The 17,799-nt window shown below is 41.6% G+C and overlaps 1 protein-coding gene across 2 annotated transcripts in view; it reads left to right on the forward strand.

Annotated features, from left to right (window-relative positions):
- Positions 1-239: 239 nt before the first annotated feature.
- The window catches only part of RCSD1 (RCSD domain containing 1), a 45,639-nt gene continuing 28,079 nt past the window's right edge, over positions 240-17,799 (forward strand). For both annotated transcript variants that reach the window (XR_011918990.1, XM_072398384.1), the window contains exon 1: positions 240-570. Coding sequence is in view for 1 of the 2 variants with exons in the window: in XM_072398384.1 (XP_072254485.1) it covers positions 565-570 (6 nt within the window). In the remaining variant the exon portion in view is untranslated. The remainder of the gene's footprint in view (positions 571-17,799) is intronic.

Below are 17,799 nucleotides of genomic sequence, written 5' to 3' on the forward strand. Positions count from 1 at the left end.
GTTCCCTAATTTCAAAAAGTTTGCCTTGAGAGATTGGCAGAGACTTCCTTTGAAAAAAACAATTAAATAACAAAAAGTAAAATAACAATTGTGACCTTCATGTGCAGATGTTGCAAGTCATTAGTTTTTATCTCTGTGTTGCATCACTTAGTAAAAAAACAAACAAAATTAAACTGGGGCGGAGAGGAAAATCCAATGAAATAGAGAGGAAATTCTGACATTTGTCCCCTTGTATGGGCAGGTCAGTGGTGAGCAGTGCAGACTCTCACCCCCTCTGCACAGCTCAGCCCTCTGAGGAGTACAGTATCTGTTTAGATTTGTGTCTAAATTTAAACACTGATTGCCTCCCCTCCCCTCCTTCCTCCTCTCTGCCTCTCTCTTTCTGGTTCAGCAGGGCTAGTTTAGTGGGGAGGGTCCCAGTTCTGGTATCTCACAGCCTAGGGACACCACACTACTAAGTCAGTGACAAGCAACTGCGGAAGCTGCAAACTTTTCAAAAGTTTCCGAGGACTTTTCTACAAAAGACTGCTGGTGTCACACTGGTCCCCTCTGAAGATACCGGAAATGGAGGTAACTTTTTATCAACTTTTTGCTTTATTCTATAGTGGACGTTGCAAGGAGCAGCGATGCCTATTAGGCGGCTACTACCAATAAATTGATGCTCTGTTCACATTTTGCTGTATCTGTTACATAGAGGTTGCAATTGACAAGAATGGAGAAAATGTGGCTCTGGGAAAATGTGAAGTGGGGGCCCAACATGCAGAGCCTTTCAGTCATTTTAGCTTTGGGGTCCTGGGAATTTGCCCTCAACCTTAAACCTCTGGCCACTGATGACCTCTCTCCTTCTGCCAATGCACCTTATTGTTAATCTAGCGACATTGGTATTTTAATTCACCAACCGAGCGATAAATCAAAGGTTTGCTACCTGTATGGACATCCTAAATAAAGGTCCTCAGCGTGCATATGACCTTAAAAATGCATTAATACATACCAGAGCATTGTAGCTAGATAAGGAAAAGAAATGTTCTGATTGGATGTTGCACGTGCACTTTATATATTGCTTTTTGCTTTATTAGATAAAAGTGAAACGCGTGAGTTTTGTTTTTTTTCCAGTGATATCTAACAGGCTTCAGAGAGATCATTCAGATCAGTTTCTCAAACAGGGTTCCTCCAGGGGTTACAAGGGGTTCCTAGAGCAATTTGTGCCTCTCAGGTCAGTTACCACTGACACCACGTCTTTTTTGGCTATCTGTAGGGGTGACATTCTTCCTGCGGGCCAGCAATGGGCTTTCACTCACTCCACCAGGATAATGCACCATGAATCTTAAGTATTGGAAGTTGTTGCCTGAGACCTGAAAGTTATTTCAAAAGTTTCCCAGCTGATTCATCTTGGGGTTAATTCTTTAGTTTCTCCAAATACCCCCATGACCTTGTTTGATTCTCTTTCTGCATCTGCAGAATTTCAACATGCGTTTCAACATTTGGACACCCTATTGCTAGTAGCTGCGCTGTTTATAGCCGATGAAGGTGATAAGTCAAATCCTGTCAGGGCCAAATCTCTTACTCTACCCAGCTGATAAAATGTTGCTTTTAAAATGAAGAACATAGAATGTCATTCCTGCAATGTGCACAAGGAATGTACAAACACTAGTTACAGTTATATAGGAGACGCCGATTGCTCGGCTGCTTTTTCTCAGCATTTATAATAAACTGAGTTTACATAGCCTTTCTATTGCCTGTTAATTCCCCCGTCTCCTAGATTGTAAGCTCTTCGGGGCAGGGTCCTCTCCTCCTCCTGTGTCACTGTCTGTATCTGTCTGTCATTTGTAACCCCTATTTAATGTACAGCGCTGCGTAATATGTTGGCGCTATATAAATCCTGTTTATTAATAATAATAATAGCGCAGACATTTAATATGTGTTGCAAATTATAGACAGGTACAAGCAAAGACACAAGAGGAGGCGAGGACCCTGTACAAAGAGCTTACAATCTACGAGGTGGGGGGAGTACCAAAGCTAACCATTTTTATTAAGAACACCCAGGGCCCAATTTATTTTTGGCACACGGTCAAACACACATGTACCTGCTCTGTAGGGTGCTGGGTTGTAAAAGAAAGTGTCAAGTGTGCGGTTTTTGATCTGTAGCAGTGTGTTGGCATCCTGTTTATAAGGAATAGAGTACTTTAAGTTAAAGCTACATACATACATCAGATGATTCTAAAATCTCATATGGGTACAGCAGTCCCCCAGCCATGGTGGTCAGAAACAATCACTGTGCACTCCTATGAAGGGTGTCACTCGCTCGTCCTGCCCTCTTCATGGAACTGGAAGGTGCTGTGTGTACAAGGCTCATTCAATTATCTGTCACTGGAAATGATCTCAGATTCTGGAAACAGTGATCTGACGTTTATTGAACAAGGCAGAGACCGCTGATCCACGGAACTTCCCATTGCCTCATTATTATTATTAAACAGTATTTATAGCACCAACATATTTCACAGCACTGTACAATAAATAGGGGTTGCAAATGACAGACGGATACAGACAGTGACACAGGAGGAGGAGAGGACCCTGCCCCAAAGAGCTTACAATCATCATGGAATCAGGAAGGAATTTTTTCCCCGTTGGAGCAAATTGTACCGGGTTTTTTTTTTGCCTTCCTCTGGTTCCACTATGTCCATAGGGTTTTATATCTGGGATATGTTGTTGAACTTGATGGACGAATGTCTTTTTTTAATCGGTAACTATATGTTACATACCACAATAGATCTGGGAAGTGTGAATGGGTTCTTAGTGTTTTAATATGAGGATCCGGGGCTAGATTGTTAGCTAGCTCGGTGCCCCATTTCCTTTATCTTAATGGAAGAAATAAAGAGCATTGAGCTAATAAGCAAAAAAGTCAGCTATGTATTATCTATCTATTGATTATCTTATATCAGTCAATAGGTAATTAAAGTTGGTCTGTAGATGTGGCCGTTTAACCTGGGCCATCCTGTTTGAACCTGACTAGCCAGGGGTAACAGGTCGGCTGTGGCCCAGGGCTACAACGCTGCTGTCACCTCCCCGCAGCTATCACTGTCCATCCCAGTACAAAGTATTTCACATCCACAGGGACATCTCATTCTGACACATGAATGTTAATTTACATCAGCTGTGCTTTGCTTCACATTGCCAGTATAACATTGTGTCCTGGAATGTCGCACCCATCCTTAATCCCATTATTACAGCCAATGCTGACCACGCCATGTCCCCTGTACCAAACATACCCATACGGGTCACACTCCCATATCACAGGGGGCCTTTGGCATTACAAGAATCCACAACTGGGACCCTTGTCCGGTCATAAAGCAAAGCATGAGAATGCAGCTTTTAAACATAGTATCCCATATGTAGTCTAAAGAGAAGCAAATGCAAATCTTCTCTCCTTGTGACTTGCTACAAAGTTACAACATCACTGGAGGGAGGAGACTGAGGAAATGCCTCCTCCTGCCTGCAGTGGATAGATGACATCATCCCAGCCTAGGCAAAGTCACTGGACCGGAGATTAAGGGCAGCTTTTCAAAGATAAAAGTGGAGCTTTTCTGAAAAATGAGAAATGTAGTCATGCAGATTTGTATATTTAATAAACAGAATATTGTGGGGATCTGTGGGGAAGTAATCTTACATACAAAAATGTGAAAATCTTTAAGCACGGAGTGTGAGGACCTTGGAGAAGGTAAGTAGAATAGATATGGTCACCAGCACAGCCAATTGTTTATTGCAAGCAATCAGGTATAGAAAAGCAAAGGCATTGGGTGATCTGGTGACTACACGAGAATGCTTAGTACATAAGGAGTGGTGCAGGACTTGGTGCGGGACTTGGTGCGGGACTTGGTGCAGGACTTGGTGCAGGACTTAGTGTTTAACCCAGCATTTTTTTTTGAGCGGGATGGGAACAAATTATAGGTGGGTGGTAGCCCCTGTATTGTGACCCAACTCTTCAGTATCCAGATAAAAACAGGTGGGGAGTTACTGAAAAGTGCCGGGTGGTGCGCCCAGCTAAAAGGGTCCGGGGAGATCACTGCTTAGTAAAAGATTTTGTGCAGGACTTGGTGTCCATGTGGGACTATAGGGGTTGTCAACAGTTTAGCGTTATATGGTAAATTAATTAGCAATAAAAAGCCCAACTCCAGGCTCCATGCATAAGTGACCCCCTTTCCTGTGATGTGCTGGGTTCACATCATTCATTTTGCTGGCAGTGGATTATGTAGAGGTTGTCATAGCTTTAGTGCGGCTATATATTGTGGCTGGAGGGCTCCATGCTCGGATAGAAGTTATGACACCCCACACTTATAATCTCTTTTAAGTATTCAGGGTTGGGTCATTTAACCTAAGAAAGGAGAAGCACCACAAGTAGCCAATCATCTGTGTTGCAGTGCACATGTGAAACAAAAAACAAGGAGGAAACTGTGGGACCCACTCATGGGAATAAAGCCTTAGAAATTTCATGAACAGCAGAATATAGGTAATGCTTTTTTTCCCAATCCAGCATTTCAGATACCATGTAAACCATCATACAGTTTTCTAATAACCCGTTATGCTGATTTACATCCAATAATCGCTACAGAATGATGGGAGTTATAGTTCATAAAACAGCTGGAAAATGTCACACTGACTACTGCTAATCCAAGTCTATAAAAGCTGAGCTGTGTATTATCTTTTTATGAGATTCTGATCTCTGCCCAGAATAGCAGAACAACAAGGAGCTCGGAGTGAAGGGTTCGGAGAATGTTGGCCCCGGGGCAGAGACACAAAGCTTTAGTTTGTACACAGAGACATCCTATCAATATACTCACTACATATTGCCCTGATTTATCCATTGCAATGTTATCATAATGAACCTTCGTTTATAAGGCACCAACATAATTTGCAGCGCTGTACAATATATAATAGTTGAAGGTGACCAATCTGTGTAATAGGTGCAAAGTTGGACACAGGAGGAAAAGAGGACCTGACCAACAGAGCTTACAATCTTGCCTATTTCAGCACAAAACATGATAATCAGGCAAATGCAAAAGTGCAGTTTAATGGAAAAAAAATGAATAGTATGTAGAATGTAAGTGTTAATTGTGGATAAGCAGTGTGTGGGTCTTAGGAAGGCTTCTTTGATCCTGGGTTGCCATGCTCCAAGAAGTTTTTTTTTTTATTTAAAGGGGGACCCAAGAGGTGTAAAAGTAAAATGCAGCTCTGTCTGCAATGTTCACCTCCTCCCCAGGGATGTCCCCTGCAGTAGTTTCTTTCCTCCAGTAGATGACCTAGTTGATGCTGAAAGTTATTAAACCCTAAAGACTAAGATTCCTGCATGTCACGGATCTGCCCTTTCAGGGGGAGTCACTATGTTGGCCAAATCTTGTGCATGCTAAGGTCAACACAATAGCATCCATTTCTTTAACACTGGTGATCATTAAATAAAAAAAAAAAAAAGACCGTGTGTCACCAGCCTGACGACATATGAATAATCTAGTGATTTTTATAAGAAACACAAAATACACTCTGGGTGGGCAGACTAGATTGGCCTATAAATACAGAAGTCTTCAGGGGAGGAGCTAAAATTGTGGAACAGAGGCCACACCCCCGAAGAGTCAGCTAGACCCTTACCTATAGGAGTGTGAGATTATAATAAATATTGCACAATACATGTACAACAAGGTTGTAAAGGATCATACTATAGTATAGGACACCTTTGTAAATGTCTACTTAGATCGTAAGCTCCTTAGGGCAGCGTCCTCTCCTCCTCCTGTATCTATCTGTCATTTGCAACCCCTATTTAATGTACAGCGCTGTGTAATATGTTGGCGCTATATAAATACTGTTTAATATTATTATTAATATTAATAATAATAATAATAATAATCTCCTAAACTGATCACAAACATCACAATGGTATTATACAATCTGTAAATCCTCTGTAAATTTTTCTGCACACATTACAAACTGGTTACACAAGCTCTGTTCAGTCTCATTTCTCCTACTCGCCATTTTACAGTTTGATTTTCACTAAAGGCGACCTAATATATTTATTCCTTTTTTGTATTATTAACTCAGGTTGGATTGCTCAAGGTTTTGACAGGTTTATTTTGGATAAAAAAGGTTAAAAAAGCATTCAATAGGCCTTTGGAAATAATGACAAATATTTCCAGCCAGCTGCAACTTGTCCACTCATCAGGTACATCTGACTTCACTGCCTTCAGGCAGGCTTTTATAACATTAACCCCCGAACAACATAAAATGAAATATCATCGAAAAGAAGTGTTTTATCATGATAAATTCAGAGTAATTTCCCCAACAGGACAGGGATAACGCTGACTGGTAATGAATGAATTCACTTCTTTTTCAAGCAGTGCATTGCAGTAATGTTGGTATTATGGAAACACATGTGAACACATTGCATGCATTTATTCTGAATGGCACCCCAATGCATTAGGACAACTTTACTCAAACTTTTTAACATGGGCGAACCCTTGAAAAAACTTTTAGGTCTAGGGGAACCCCTACTATAACTACCATATCCACAGCTCACAGTATATTTCCGCTATGGTCAAGGGGAAGAACGTCAACCTTACAGATATCCAAAAAGATCATTGGTGTCACTTATTCCGGCCCACATTGTTCATTGCTCAAGGAACCCCCAGCAACCTCTAGAAGAACCCTGGTTGAGAAACATTGCATTAATGCAACACAGTTCCAATGGCTAAGTGGTTAGCACTCTGGCCATTGCAGTGCTAGGTCTCAGGTTTGGATCTCGGCCAGTACAGTATCTGCATGGAGTTTGCAGGTTCTCCCCAAGTTTGCATGGGTTTCCTCCCACATCCCATAAAAAAACATGCAGTTAAGCTAATCAGCTTCCCCCCAAAATTAACCTTAGCCTGTTCTAAAGACATATGACTATGGTAGGGACATTGTGAGCCCCTTTCAGAAACAGCTAGGGATATGATTATGGACTTTGTACAGTGCTGCATAATATGTTGGTGCTATATAATAATTCACATGTATTGTAGTGCACCACAGCACACATTATTGCACTGGATCATGTGTTGGCAAATATGGTGCATATCTGATTTTTTGTTTGCCACATTTTGCTGCAATGCCTTCCACTAATAACATGTAAAGGCGAGAAAAACGTCACATTATTGGGTGCATTACCACAACCCATCAGATAAAAGGGATTGCATTGGCCATTGCCATACTGTACGTTAGGGCTGTACATATATTTTAAAGCTACAAGTCTAGTTAACCTGAAGAAAACAATTCACATTGTTAAAAAAGTTAAGAATCTTATAAAGGGAATCTGACTTGGAATAAGTGAAATAACTCTTGTTAACAAACGCATGGTAATGCATGAGAAAGGTCTGAAGCTGCACTAAGTGTTGCTCAATCATCCGTTTAATAATCAACTCTTCGGCTACAAGTTTTTGGCTAATTGGATTCAGTGAACGCCTCTCCGTCTGCTTGTCCAAGCATCAAATCTCTACAGCGACATCAATCATGATCAAGACATTTTAAAGACAAGTTTTCCAATTGATAATTCGTAACCACTGTCTTGCAGTGAATGAGTTTAGGATTTTTTTCAGACAAGATCTACACACATGTGGGACACTTGCAATAACTTGTGGAGGGGTCTGAGCCCTAAAAAGTATCAGACGTGCAAACCCTTGGTGTTCAACGGCGCAAAGACTCAAAGACAAGTTGAAGGTTGAGGTAGGCAGCGAGCAGCCATAGTCAGGAACAATCCAAGGTTGGTAACTGGTGAAGCAGCATTAGAGATCAGGGGGGCAGGAAGGTGAGATGGAACACACAGGTTCATGGGAGGCTTGATGGTACAACGTAGCACCATTGCTCCAGGATATGGCGCCAGCATTACAATTACAACCCAGAGGAGCCCTGGCCATGGATTATGCCAGACCTGGCCATGGATAAAAAAAGTACAGATAGAGTTGGGGTTTCAATTCGGCAAAATGAAATGTATTGAAAAACATAAACACTCATAGTAATAGTAAACATATGCAATAGTAAGTACAGTCTTAGGTCATGTCCTGTTTAACACTCATAGGATCTGTGATCATAGTCTTTATATTGATATTCCTATGCTGTTTCATAATCAACATATAGTCATGTCCTATTTAATACTCTGTGACCATAATCTATACAGCAATGATCCTGTATTATTAATGACACTGAGCCTAATGTCTCTTACCCGATGCGTTTCGCCTTCTTCAGGGGTATATTGAGAATGTTAAGAGTGCGGGTCAAAGCAAGGGAAGAGGTAAAAACTCATGCTATAGAGACAGTATAGCTTCTCAAAAAAGGCCAAGAAGACCATCCATCCTGTCACTACCACATTAGGGAAGGTTCTTAAACTAAATGGCATTTGATTGTAGTGGCATGATTGATGAGTGTTCCAAATGGAGAGATTTCCCATCCAGTTGGAGCCTAGATATAGATTTTATTTTTATTCACCAGAAAAAGCCTATGAGTTTTGGGGGCCACAAAAAATCCCCCTACTTCGGGGCAAAGTAATGGTTGATGCACTAAAAAGAATGATATTTATTGGCATTGGAGTCCAGTGCTTTTTATCACTCCAGTCCAGCTCAAATATTTCTCCATTTCAGCTCCAGTATGACTTCAGTGTAGCTCCGGTATTGCTCCAATTTAGCTCAGGTTCAGCTCCACTATTGCTCCACTGCAGCTGACGAACATATATACATTTCAAATACATTACAGCCAAAAGTTTGGCTTTGTGCCCACCAGTTATATCATTTGCAGACTTGACTTCCAGTCTAATACTTCACAGGCCCCACTCAAATCATTAAAATTATATTTAGGTTCATCTAAGCAATCACAAAGTGTCTAAGTAATGGGTGATGTAAGGCAGATGTGTTATGACCACCATGGAAATAGCACAGTTGGTTTCAGTACCTAAAGCAAATAATGACTGCTAATGGTTTTCATGCACTGCCATCACTTTATCTTCCTTCTGCTTCTTTTCCGTTGTACCAATGTTGCAAAATAAGGACTGTGTAACCTCAGGGTTTTATGAAAGAGAAGTTGTGTTGAAATAGATGCTGCGGATGGCCTTTGTTTATTTAGTATTTCAGATCAGACTGTTCAGATTCAGACTGAGTTTGCCATCAACCCACATTGCATTCAATTCCAATTCCACCTTCATATTTCCCAGCTGTTCCTGATTTGGAGGGCCTGTTTCCTCCCCAGTTGTCCCTCATTTTTGGATGGACAGCTCCAAATTATTCGACCTGTGATTGGAAAACCTTGCGGCTTTAGTGCTGCAGAAGCAGAATTGTCAGCTGTATACAAAAAGTTAAAAGCTACTGGATTTTTCCAAACTTCAGAAAAAAGCATTTTGAAGAGACAATACAGTGACTTCAAAAGTATTCAGACCCCCTTCACTTTTTTATGTTGCAGCCTGATGTACCCCATATTGACAAACGTGTATATAATTTTTTTTTTTTTTTTTAATTTAATAAAAGAAAAAGTTGAAATGTCACATTTACATAAGTATTTACACCTTTTCCAACAACACATGAAATTTAGCTCAGGTGCCTCCCACTCCATTGGAGTCCACCTGTTCCACAGTGCCAAGGATCTCAGACTGGCCCAAAGGTTCATCTTCAGACATGGCAATGACCCAATGCACACTGTGAAGACAACACAGAAGGGGTCCAGCCAGAGACCTGACTTGAACCCTATCGAACATCTCCAGAAAGCCCTGCAAATGGCCGTCCATCCGCGGTCCCCATTCAACCTGACTGAGCTTGAGAGAGTTTGCAAAGAATGTTCCAAATGACAAAGCTTGTTCCATCATACTTAAAGCGGAACTAAACTAAAAATAAAAAAATCACACTTACCTTTAATCCCGCAGACCCTCCGGTCCCGCATCATACTAAAAGACCTCTTCATCGTGGTGGAAGGGCTGGGCGCCCCCCATCACCCGTCTTCTCTTCCGTCTTTTTCTTGTCTTCTTGCTACGTCACCCAATTTCCCACCAGGCTGAAAAAAGAGAGAGCTGATCTCACTGCCCATGCATGAGATACACATCTCTTGCCCCGCTCTCGGGCATGTGCAGAAGGAGCACCCAGAGCCTCCCGGGATGCGTGACGTAGGTAGCCCGGAAGGCGCTGCACTCCTATTCATTCTTGATAACCAATTCGGTGCTGCACCCAAAAAAATGAATTAAGGTCCGCTTTAAAAAGACCTGAGGCTGTAATTGCTGCCAAATGTGCTTCAACTAAGTACTAAGTAAAAGTTCTGAATTCTTATGGAAATGTGAGATTTCAGTTTTAATACATTTACCTAAATGTCTGCTTTCACTTTTTGATTATGAATGAAGATTAATGTAGAAAAAAAAAAGAATGTGAACTATTGTAGCATCGGGCTGTAACATAACAAAATTGACGAGAGTGAAGGAGAGCTGAATACTTATTGAAGCCACTGTATACGGGAAAATATATAGCAGAGATGTACTGTTTTGGGGGTTTTTTGTACTTTTTTTTGGGGGGGGGGTTTTGCTCTTTAAGCTTTTTTGGGCCTTTAAACGACGTCTCCTGAAACATAATCCCTTTTGAGCTGTTTTTCATGTATAATATTATTTGGTCACCTGCAGTAAATAACGCTTTGGAGACAGCCGGGTGTGTCCGTGCAAATGTCCACATTAATAACTGAGCAAGTCATCATCATCCGGCCACCGGGGCAGAGATATCCTAGCACGGCAGCATTAGTTCCACCCTAATACATCTGGCAAGCCCAAATAATCTTGGGGTTTGCAGACTTGTAGTCAGTCGGCCCTGGATGTCTGATCTGACAAGAGAAGTCAGACCTCTGAGCCCTGCACATGATATATCAGCAGATAGCAGAAAAGATGTCGCCCCTGACCAGCGGGTGGGATTGCTATGTGGTCATGGTCTTCCTGTGACATCATCGGGAGGGGATCTGACAATGGAGCCAGTGTAACATGTTCTCATGAAGTCATCCAGACTGTTATATAATGGTCAAACAGGTTACCGCAGCCAGGAAATGTTTATTGACAAGGAAAAGCACGCAGAGGAAACTATGAAAACATAGGAGAAACAGAACAGAATTATTATGTAATGAAGGGTGAAGTGCAATTAAAGCAGCTCTGTAATCATTAATATATCAATAAATGACAAGAATACCTGGATTTCCTTGAATTCAATGCAGTTTGGAGGGGAGGGCAGAGGGAAATGAGCGTATCACTGTGCTGCTTCTCCATTCACTGCCCAGACATAGGCCGGTGGAAGGTCAATGACAACCTGGGCTTGGAGGAAGTGGTTGAATGATTCCAGCCATTAGACTGAAGACACCTGGAGGCAAATAGAAGTACTACAGGGGGCAAATATCTTGATTTAAACTGAAATTTGCAGTTATTTTATCTTTTCATAGTCTAGTCAATTTTATCTTGCTTTATGTAGCTGGGGCTTTATATAAGACCAGCTTTTGTAGGGCTAGAGCCCCTGTAAAATTGTTTTACCTGTCTGGACTTCAACAGGGAGTCCCTGTGGCCAGAGAGTGGTAAGAAATGCAAACCTTTACAATTGCCAGCAAATCAGGACTAGAAAGTAAATCTCATGTATGCAATGGTGACTTCCTCCTACTTTTGAGAGATTTTTCTCACTTCCTGTTTGTCCAGGTCAGGAAGTGAAGCAAAGTTTCCCCAATAAAACACAAGCAGTCCTCAGTTACTAAAACCCGATGCAGCTAAGCAAGGAGCATGTTCAGCAATGGCCTCCTTCCAGGACAGGTTCCCTTTAACAAATCTCCCCGTGTCCCCATGACTTGGCACTTGCAGCTCTGCAGGCAGCCAATCCTTTGCTATTTATAAATGCAGATACGTGATACTCATCCGCTACTATATCTGCCTAATGGATCATAACAGAGAAAATAGAACAATAACTCCAAAGCCATTTACTGCAACCAGGGCCAATTTATGCTGGAGGTATAACGAGGGATCTCGTAAATGGGGTTTAAAGCGTTTATTGCCTGATAAACGGACATTTTCTTTCCATAGTCAGTTATATCGTATCTCCTGAGAATTGATATTTTCTGCAAGCTCCATTCAGACTTTATGGGAGAATGCAAGACATTGTATACTGCTTTATATGGCCTAGAGCAGGGGTCGGCAAACTCCGGCCTTTAGGCCAGATATGGCCTAGCCGGTAGTTCGTTCCGGCCTAATGCCATCCGGCAACCCGGGTTTCCGGCCGTATCTGACCGTGGGGGTTAAGAACTACCAGAGCTGCCAGAGCTGTTGTTCCCCTTGCAATGCATACGGAGGTGAGGGATTTCACTTTAGGGGGCATTCCCTGGTGGTGGGCAGAGCCATTATGGCGGGACTCAGAGTCCGGCCTAGTGTGCCCCCAGCCCAACCCGGAAATGGCCTATTGGCCATGAAAGTTTGCCGACCCCTGGCCTAGAGCAATGTTTCTCAACCAGGGTTCCTTTAGAGGTGGCTGGGGCTTCCTTGAGCAATTTGTCTCTGTTTAAGTGACACCAATTAGCTTTTTTGCTATCTGTAAGGGTGACATTTTTCCCAATGGTCCTAAGGGACATTCTGACCACCACACTAATATAGTGTGAGTATAGTAATTATAGCCTGGGTTTCACCAAGACCAGAAAGTTATCTCAAGGGTTCCCCCATGTTAAAAAGGTTAAGAAAGGCTGATCTAGTGGCTGTCTGTATTTAGCAATCTCTCTGCATTTATAATCGGGAACTGCTGAGATAAAAGTAGTCACACATGGGGTCTATTAATAAAGACGTTCACTGAAACATTTCCTGCTGGAGAATAAATGACTGCCATTGAAACACACAGACCTGGAAGATTCATTGCTTTATAAACAGACCCCATAGAATGGAATAGTCTTCTTTTCTTTTATTGTTTTGGATAGAAGAAAATAAAAAGTGAATATGCAGAGTGTTGAACCCATATATATTTTTAAGCCGGCTGGTAAGAAGCTGTAGGTGGGTGACTGCCCCTGTATTGTGACCCACCTCTTCAGTAATTACACAAAAATAGCCGGGTGGTCACTGAAAAATGCCAAGTGGTGCGCCCAGCTAAAAGGGACTGGGGAGAAAATTGATACAAGGTGGTTACTTAATACAATATAAAATCAATGGATAATATGGTATAAAATAATAATACATAATAACAGTATTAAATATAATATAATAATAATAGGAATAGTAAATACAATATACTGTATGATGTTTCCTAATCATTCAAAGTACTGTATATCGAAAGCTGCGTACACACTTCCAATAATTATCGTTGGAAATGAATGACTGATCGGCTGAAAATCGTTCACAAAAAAAGGTGACCAACGACTCCGGCGAACAAGGATTGACGTTGGAAATGAACGACCGTCACAGCGGATCTGATTGGCCGGCGATCGTTCGCTATCTATCGTGTGTATGGTTGTTCAGTGATCGTGCATGTTTCTGCAAACTCTTCACACTTTCTCCTTTACATGTCACTTCCTGCATCGTTCTAACGATTCTATCCAGCGTGTGTACACTATTGGTGGATTATATTTGAACGACTGTATCGTTACAGCAGGTACAGAATTGTGCACAATAGGATCGTTCAAATATAATCGTTGATCAGTCGTAATCGTTCGTTTTCTAACGATAATTATTGGAAGTGTGTACCTAGCTTAATGCTAAAGCTTTTCTTTCTCACTTTGAATTGGGAAGGCTTTAAACACCATCAGGTTTTGTTCTTGCCATTTTTGTCCTGTTAGGTGGACTTTTCTTTAGTTCCTGTCATGTAGGAAATGAGAAGAAATTTCTCCAAAATGAGAAAAAGTTTCTTTTTGGGGTTTGGAGCACCTGGCACAGTCATACCCTTGGGGTATATTTTAAAATGCTTATTGACTATTATTATTATTAATATTATTATTATGGATTTCTATATATTACAGGATTTATATAATTTATATAGTGCCAAACATATTACGCAGCATTGTACATTAAATGTTGCATCATACAACCAATGTGTTCTGGAGAAAGAACCCTTTCACAAATGACACAAATTTGCACTCAGGCAGCTTTTTGTTGCCGATGGGGCAGGTGAGGTCCCTTCTGCAATAAAACATACTTACCTGCCTGATTTCTGTATCTGCATATGCACAGGTCAGCATAGGAAGCCATCAGCCATCCCAGCTGCTGGGCCTGAATGAACTCCATGCCCGTGCAGGAGTTTCATCATCCCTGCCAAGGCCAATCAAAAGGACCCGAGATTGACCAGGACAGAAAAAGAAAGAAGACGGTGATGGTTATTTTATTGCAGAAGGGACATTGCTTGGACCTGCCTGATTGCAAATTTTTGATAAAAGGGTTTTAGTTCCACTTCATTATCCTGACGAAATACTTCTCTTAGCCCCTGCTCTTCCTCTTTACCCCACCCCAGCCCTGGAATAAGGGGTCTCTCAATGTCCTCTTATACAATGCAAGACCATAAGCAAGGGATCGGGTGAATAAACAATGAAGAGCTTCATAGAACCCATCATCCATCACATAACCAAGGATGTTCAACGTAACCCTGTAGACCCAATGAGTTCTACCAAAGGGGATTTTAGCAAACTAAAGTTCGGCATTAAGTTAGGCTTTCTTTGCTTACTGTCCTTGCATGCAGGCACTGAAGGCTGGAGGAGTAGGTAGCTTTTAGAAAGAGGGGACTAGTAGAGGACTCCGAAGGTTGATGATGATTATTTGCATTCCAATGATTAGGTAGGAAAGTAACACTTTCGAATGTGTGTTGGGACCATGGCATGATCACACTGTGGGATCGTATGAATAATAATTACACAAATTTTCATGGATACACAATGGGAACCCGTGGTTTGTCCATGCAGGACTTGGAGCTTACACAGAGCTGTTTCTCTCTCTGCCCCCATGTGATCACCACCATTAGTTAGCGAGTGACATGTTCCTCCATACCTGGAAGTACCGGGTATTTTAATTTCGCTCTCACCAGTCTAACAATTTGGCAGATTAGAAAAGGACAGGAATTATAAGCAGTTGGTGGGCTGCCATTGCATTGAGCCCATGGCTTTACCACACAAGGGCAAAGCGCGTTCCGTGATCATTGAGTGCCCCATTCTCGCGGCTGCTGCACCTGTTGGCACTCCTAAGTACAAATTGTTCACTGGGAAGAGGTGACCTGTGCACCAGTTCTATTTTCAGACCTATTTTGAAACACATATGAAGTCATCCCGGCTCTTGAACAGCAGTCTCTTTCTCTCACCGCAGCCTCAGCGAAATTTGTTGTTGGTTGTTTGATAATTGGTTCACTTCCCGCACGCTCTCCAGATGTTTCCTGTAGAACGCAGCTCGGGGAGCCGGTATAATTAACCCTGATTAGGGTACAAGATGTCTGCTGATGATTTGGTGGCTGGCTGCACCAGGCCTAGCACGCAAAGCTAAAGCATCAACCTGGACAAATTGATTGAAAATGCAAACCGTATGTGGTTCATTAAAAAAAACGCTTTATAACAGCAGCCATACTATGCTGAGTTCTTATTGTCATGTTACACAGAATATTTTCCTTCACTATGAATATGCTGATCACCCAAGCTCCCCTTTCTATATAGGGACCAATTAGATTATACCCATGTGATTATGGGTAAAAATAATGGAGATAAATATGTGTATGGAGTTGCATACGTCACCTATACCCTCCTCCATGAGTGTGAGTAGAATGGATTAACTAAAGGATTTTAGACTGTTCACTTAGTAAATTATCACACCTCAAGGGTTCGTTCACTTAGCTTATCATGAGAACATCCTCAATGCTCAATCACATCCAAATTGATTTTTGCTTTTTGTTTTGTATTACCCAAAGCATGAAATCTGATGAAAGTGTTTTTTGTAGTGTAGGACAACTGTGTTAACATTCAATAGGAGTATAGCATGTTCACTTTCCCATAAAATATTCACCTATTTTATTTACTAGTTACTAGTTTTATTTATTTATTTTAATCTCTATTTCATGAAAAGTTACTTGGAAATATCCAATCACACAGGGTTTCCGCTTGCAAGTGGACAAAGAAAGTCAGCATAGCTTCATCTCATTCAGTGAGTAAACTAAAAATTCCCTGGCACAGTATACAAGCTTTTCACTATTATTATTATTTCATAGGTCAGGTATACATATGTAACATTGGGGTCAGTGTTTTCACAACTTCTACCCAAGATTCACACATTTCTTACATAAGATTTAAATTATGTGCAATTTATGTCATTTTTTTGTATTGAATCACCAGATATAAAATGTTAAATGTTTTCACTGTTTCTGTTTTGTAAACTTTCCCAATAAAAACATTTTGAACCATAAAAATCTGCCAAACTTGAAAAAAAACTGATAAATCGACACCCTAGGTTTATTTTTGGGTTTTCAGGCAAGCAGATTTTATATATAATGACAAATGTTTGTTTTATTGTTATGGAATGTAAGAGGGAACGTTTGGAATTCCTGTTTGTATTGCTATTTCCTCTTTTGTCATCACTTCTGTTTGATTGATTGATTGGAGGTGAGTACTGCTTGACCCGATCATTGTTTTCGATCAGAAAACCCCTCGTATCAAATGATCCCTGCAAGATATTGCTTTGATTTTAAAGGGGTTGACAGCAAAATCAATTGAACTTTGCAACATGTGCGCCCACAGTATAGAAACTACCCCTGCCCTCTGGTGAGTATGGGGCAAATACCCATTTATTAGAATCCCCCTGGTAGTGCTAGCATCATTCCTGATGGTCATTTGTCCCTGTTAGTGTGATGGGGAAACCCTGCTCTTTCTGCAACGAGTACTGAGACTGTTGAGAGCAGCTGATGTGAATGACACAACGATGACCCCAGAATACATCACATTCACCCTACACCGCACCCTCTGACTCCTGCAGCTTGCACATCACCGTCACTGGCTCTTTAAGCGTGCCATGGCTCACAGCAGGAGGGGGATTCAGCTGAGCACTCTGGGATTCTGTATAAGACACCATGTGACATGTTATTATCCCTGCTGATAACCAGTCACAGCGGTCACCCATTTATCGTTAATTCCATCGAGAAGGGAGGGTTACGGCCTGGTGGCCAGGCTCCGCCATGTATGCGCGGTCTGCTTGTTGTCAGGCTGCTGCATTGTGGCATTGTGTGTTCCGCTCCTCCGGCACCCTCTGGATTGTCACAGATGACCTATTCGGACCAGCTGTTCATCTCATAACATTCCGCTGGTAATCTTCAAGGACCGACGGGCATTTCTCCAATGCTTCTGGGATTCTTCATGATTCTGTGAGTTCTGGATTCTGAGCAGGTCGCTATTTTCATAAGTCGGATGAGTCGGTTTTGGATGCCTGCGTGCGGCTCTAGTGTAGCCCGGTCCCTGGTGGTGCTCACCATTACATTGACCCGTTTGGTTAATTTTTCCCCATGCCATCAGCTATTGGTGGTCATGTGACCCAGATGCATTACAATGTTACAATTTTTCTTGCTATATTGTTTCTCTGTTGTTTGTCCACTTACTAGTGATATACATTAGAATTGTATATACCACACTTGTTGTGTCACTTTTACTATAAGGAGGGGTCTTTATTTTAAACTTGGTGACTTGTAAGAGTCAGTAACAGCAAACTCGAACATTTAAAAGAAAATGGAAAGTTTGAAACATATTTGCAGATGCTGGTAATGTTTTGGTTGCTTATGGGACAAAATTGGTGGTGATGGTGTGGAGGGGGGG

The sequence above is a fragment of the Pyxicephalus adspersus genome, chromosome 1 (genome assembly GCF_032062135.1).
Source record: "Pyxicephalus adspersus chromosome 1, UCB_Pads_2.0, whole genome shotgun sequence".
NCBI lineage: Eukaryota > Metazoa > Chordata > Amphibia > Anura > Pyxicephalidae > Pyxicephalus > Pyxicephalus adspersus.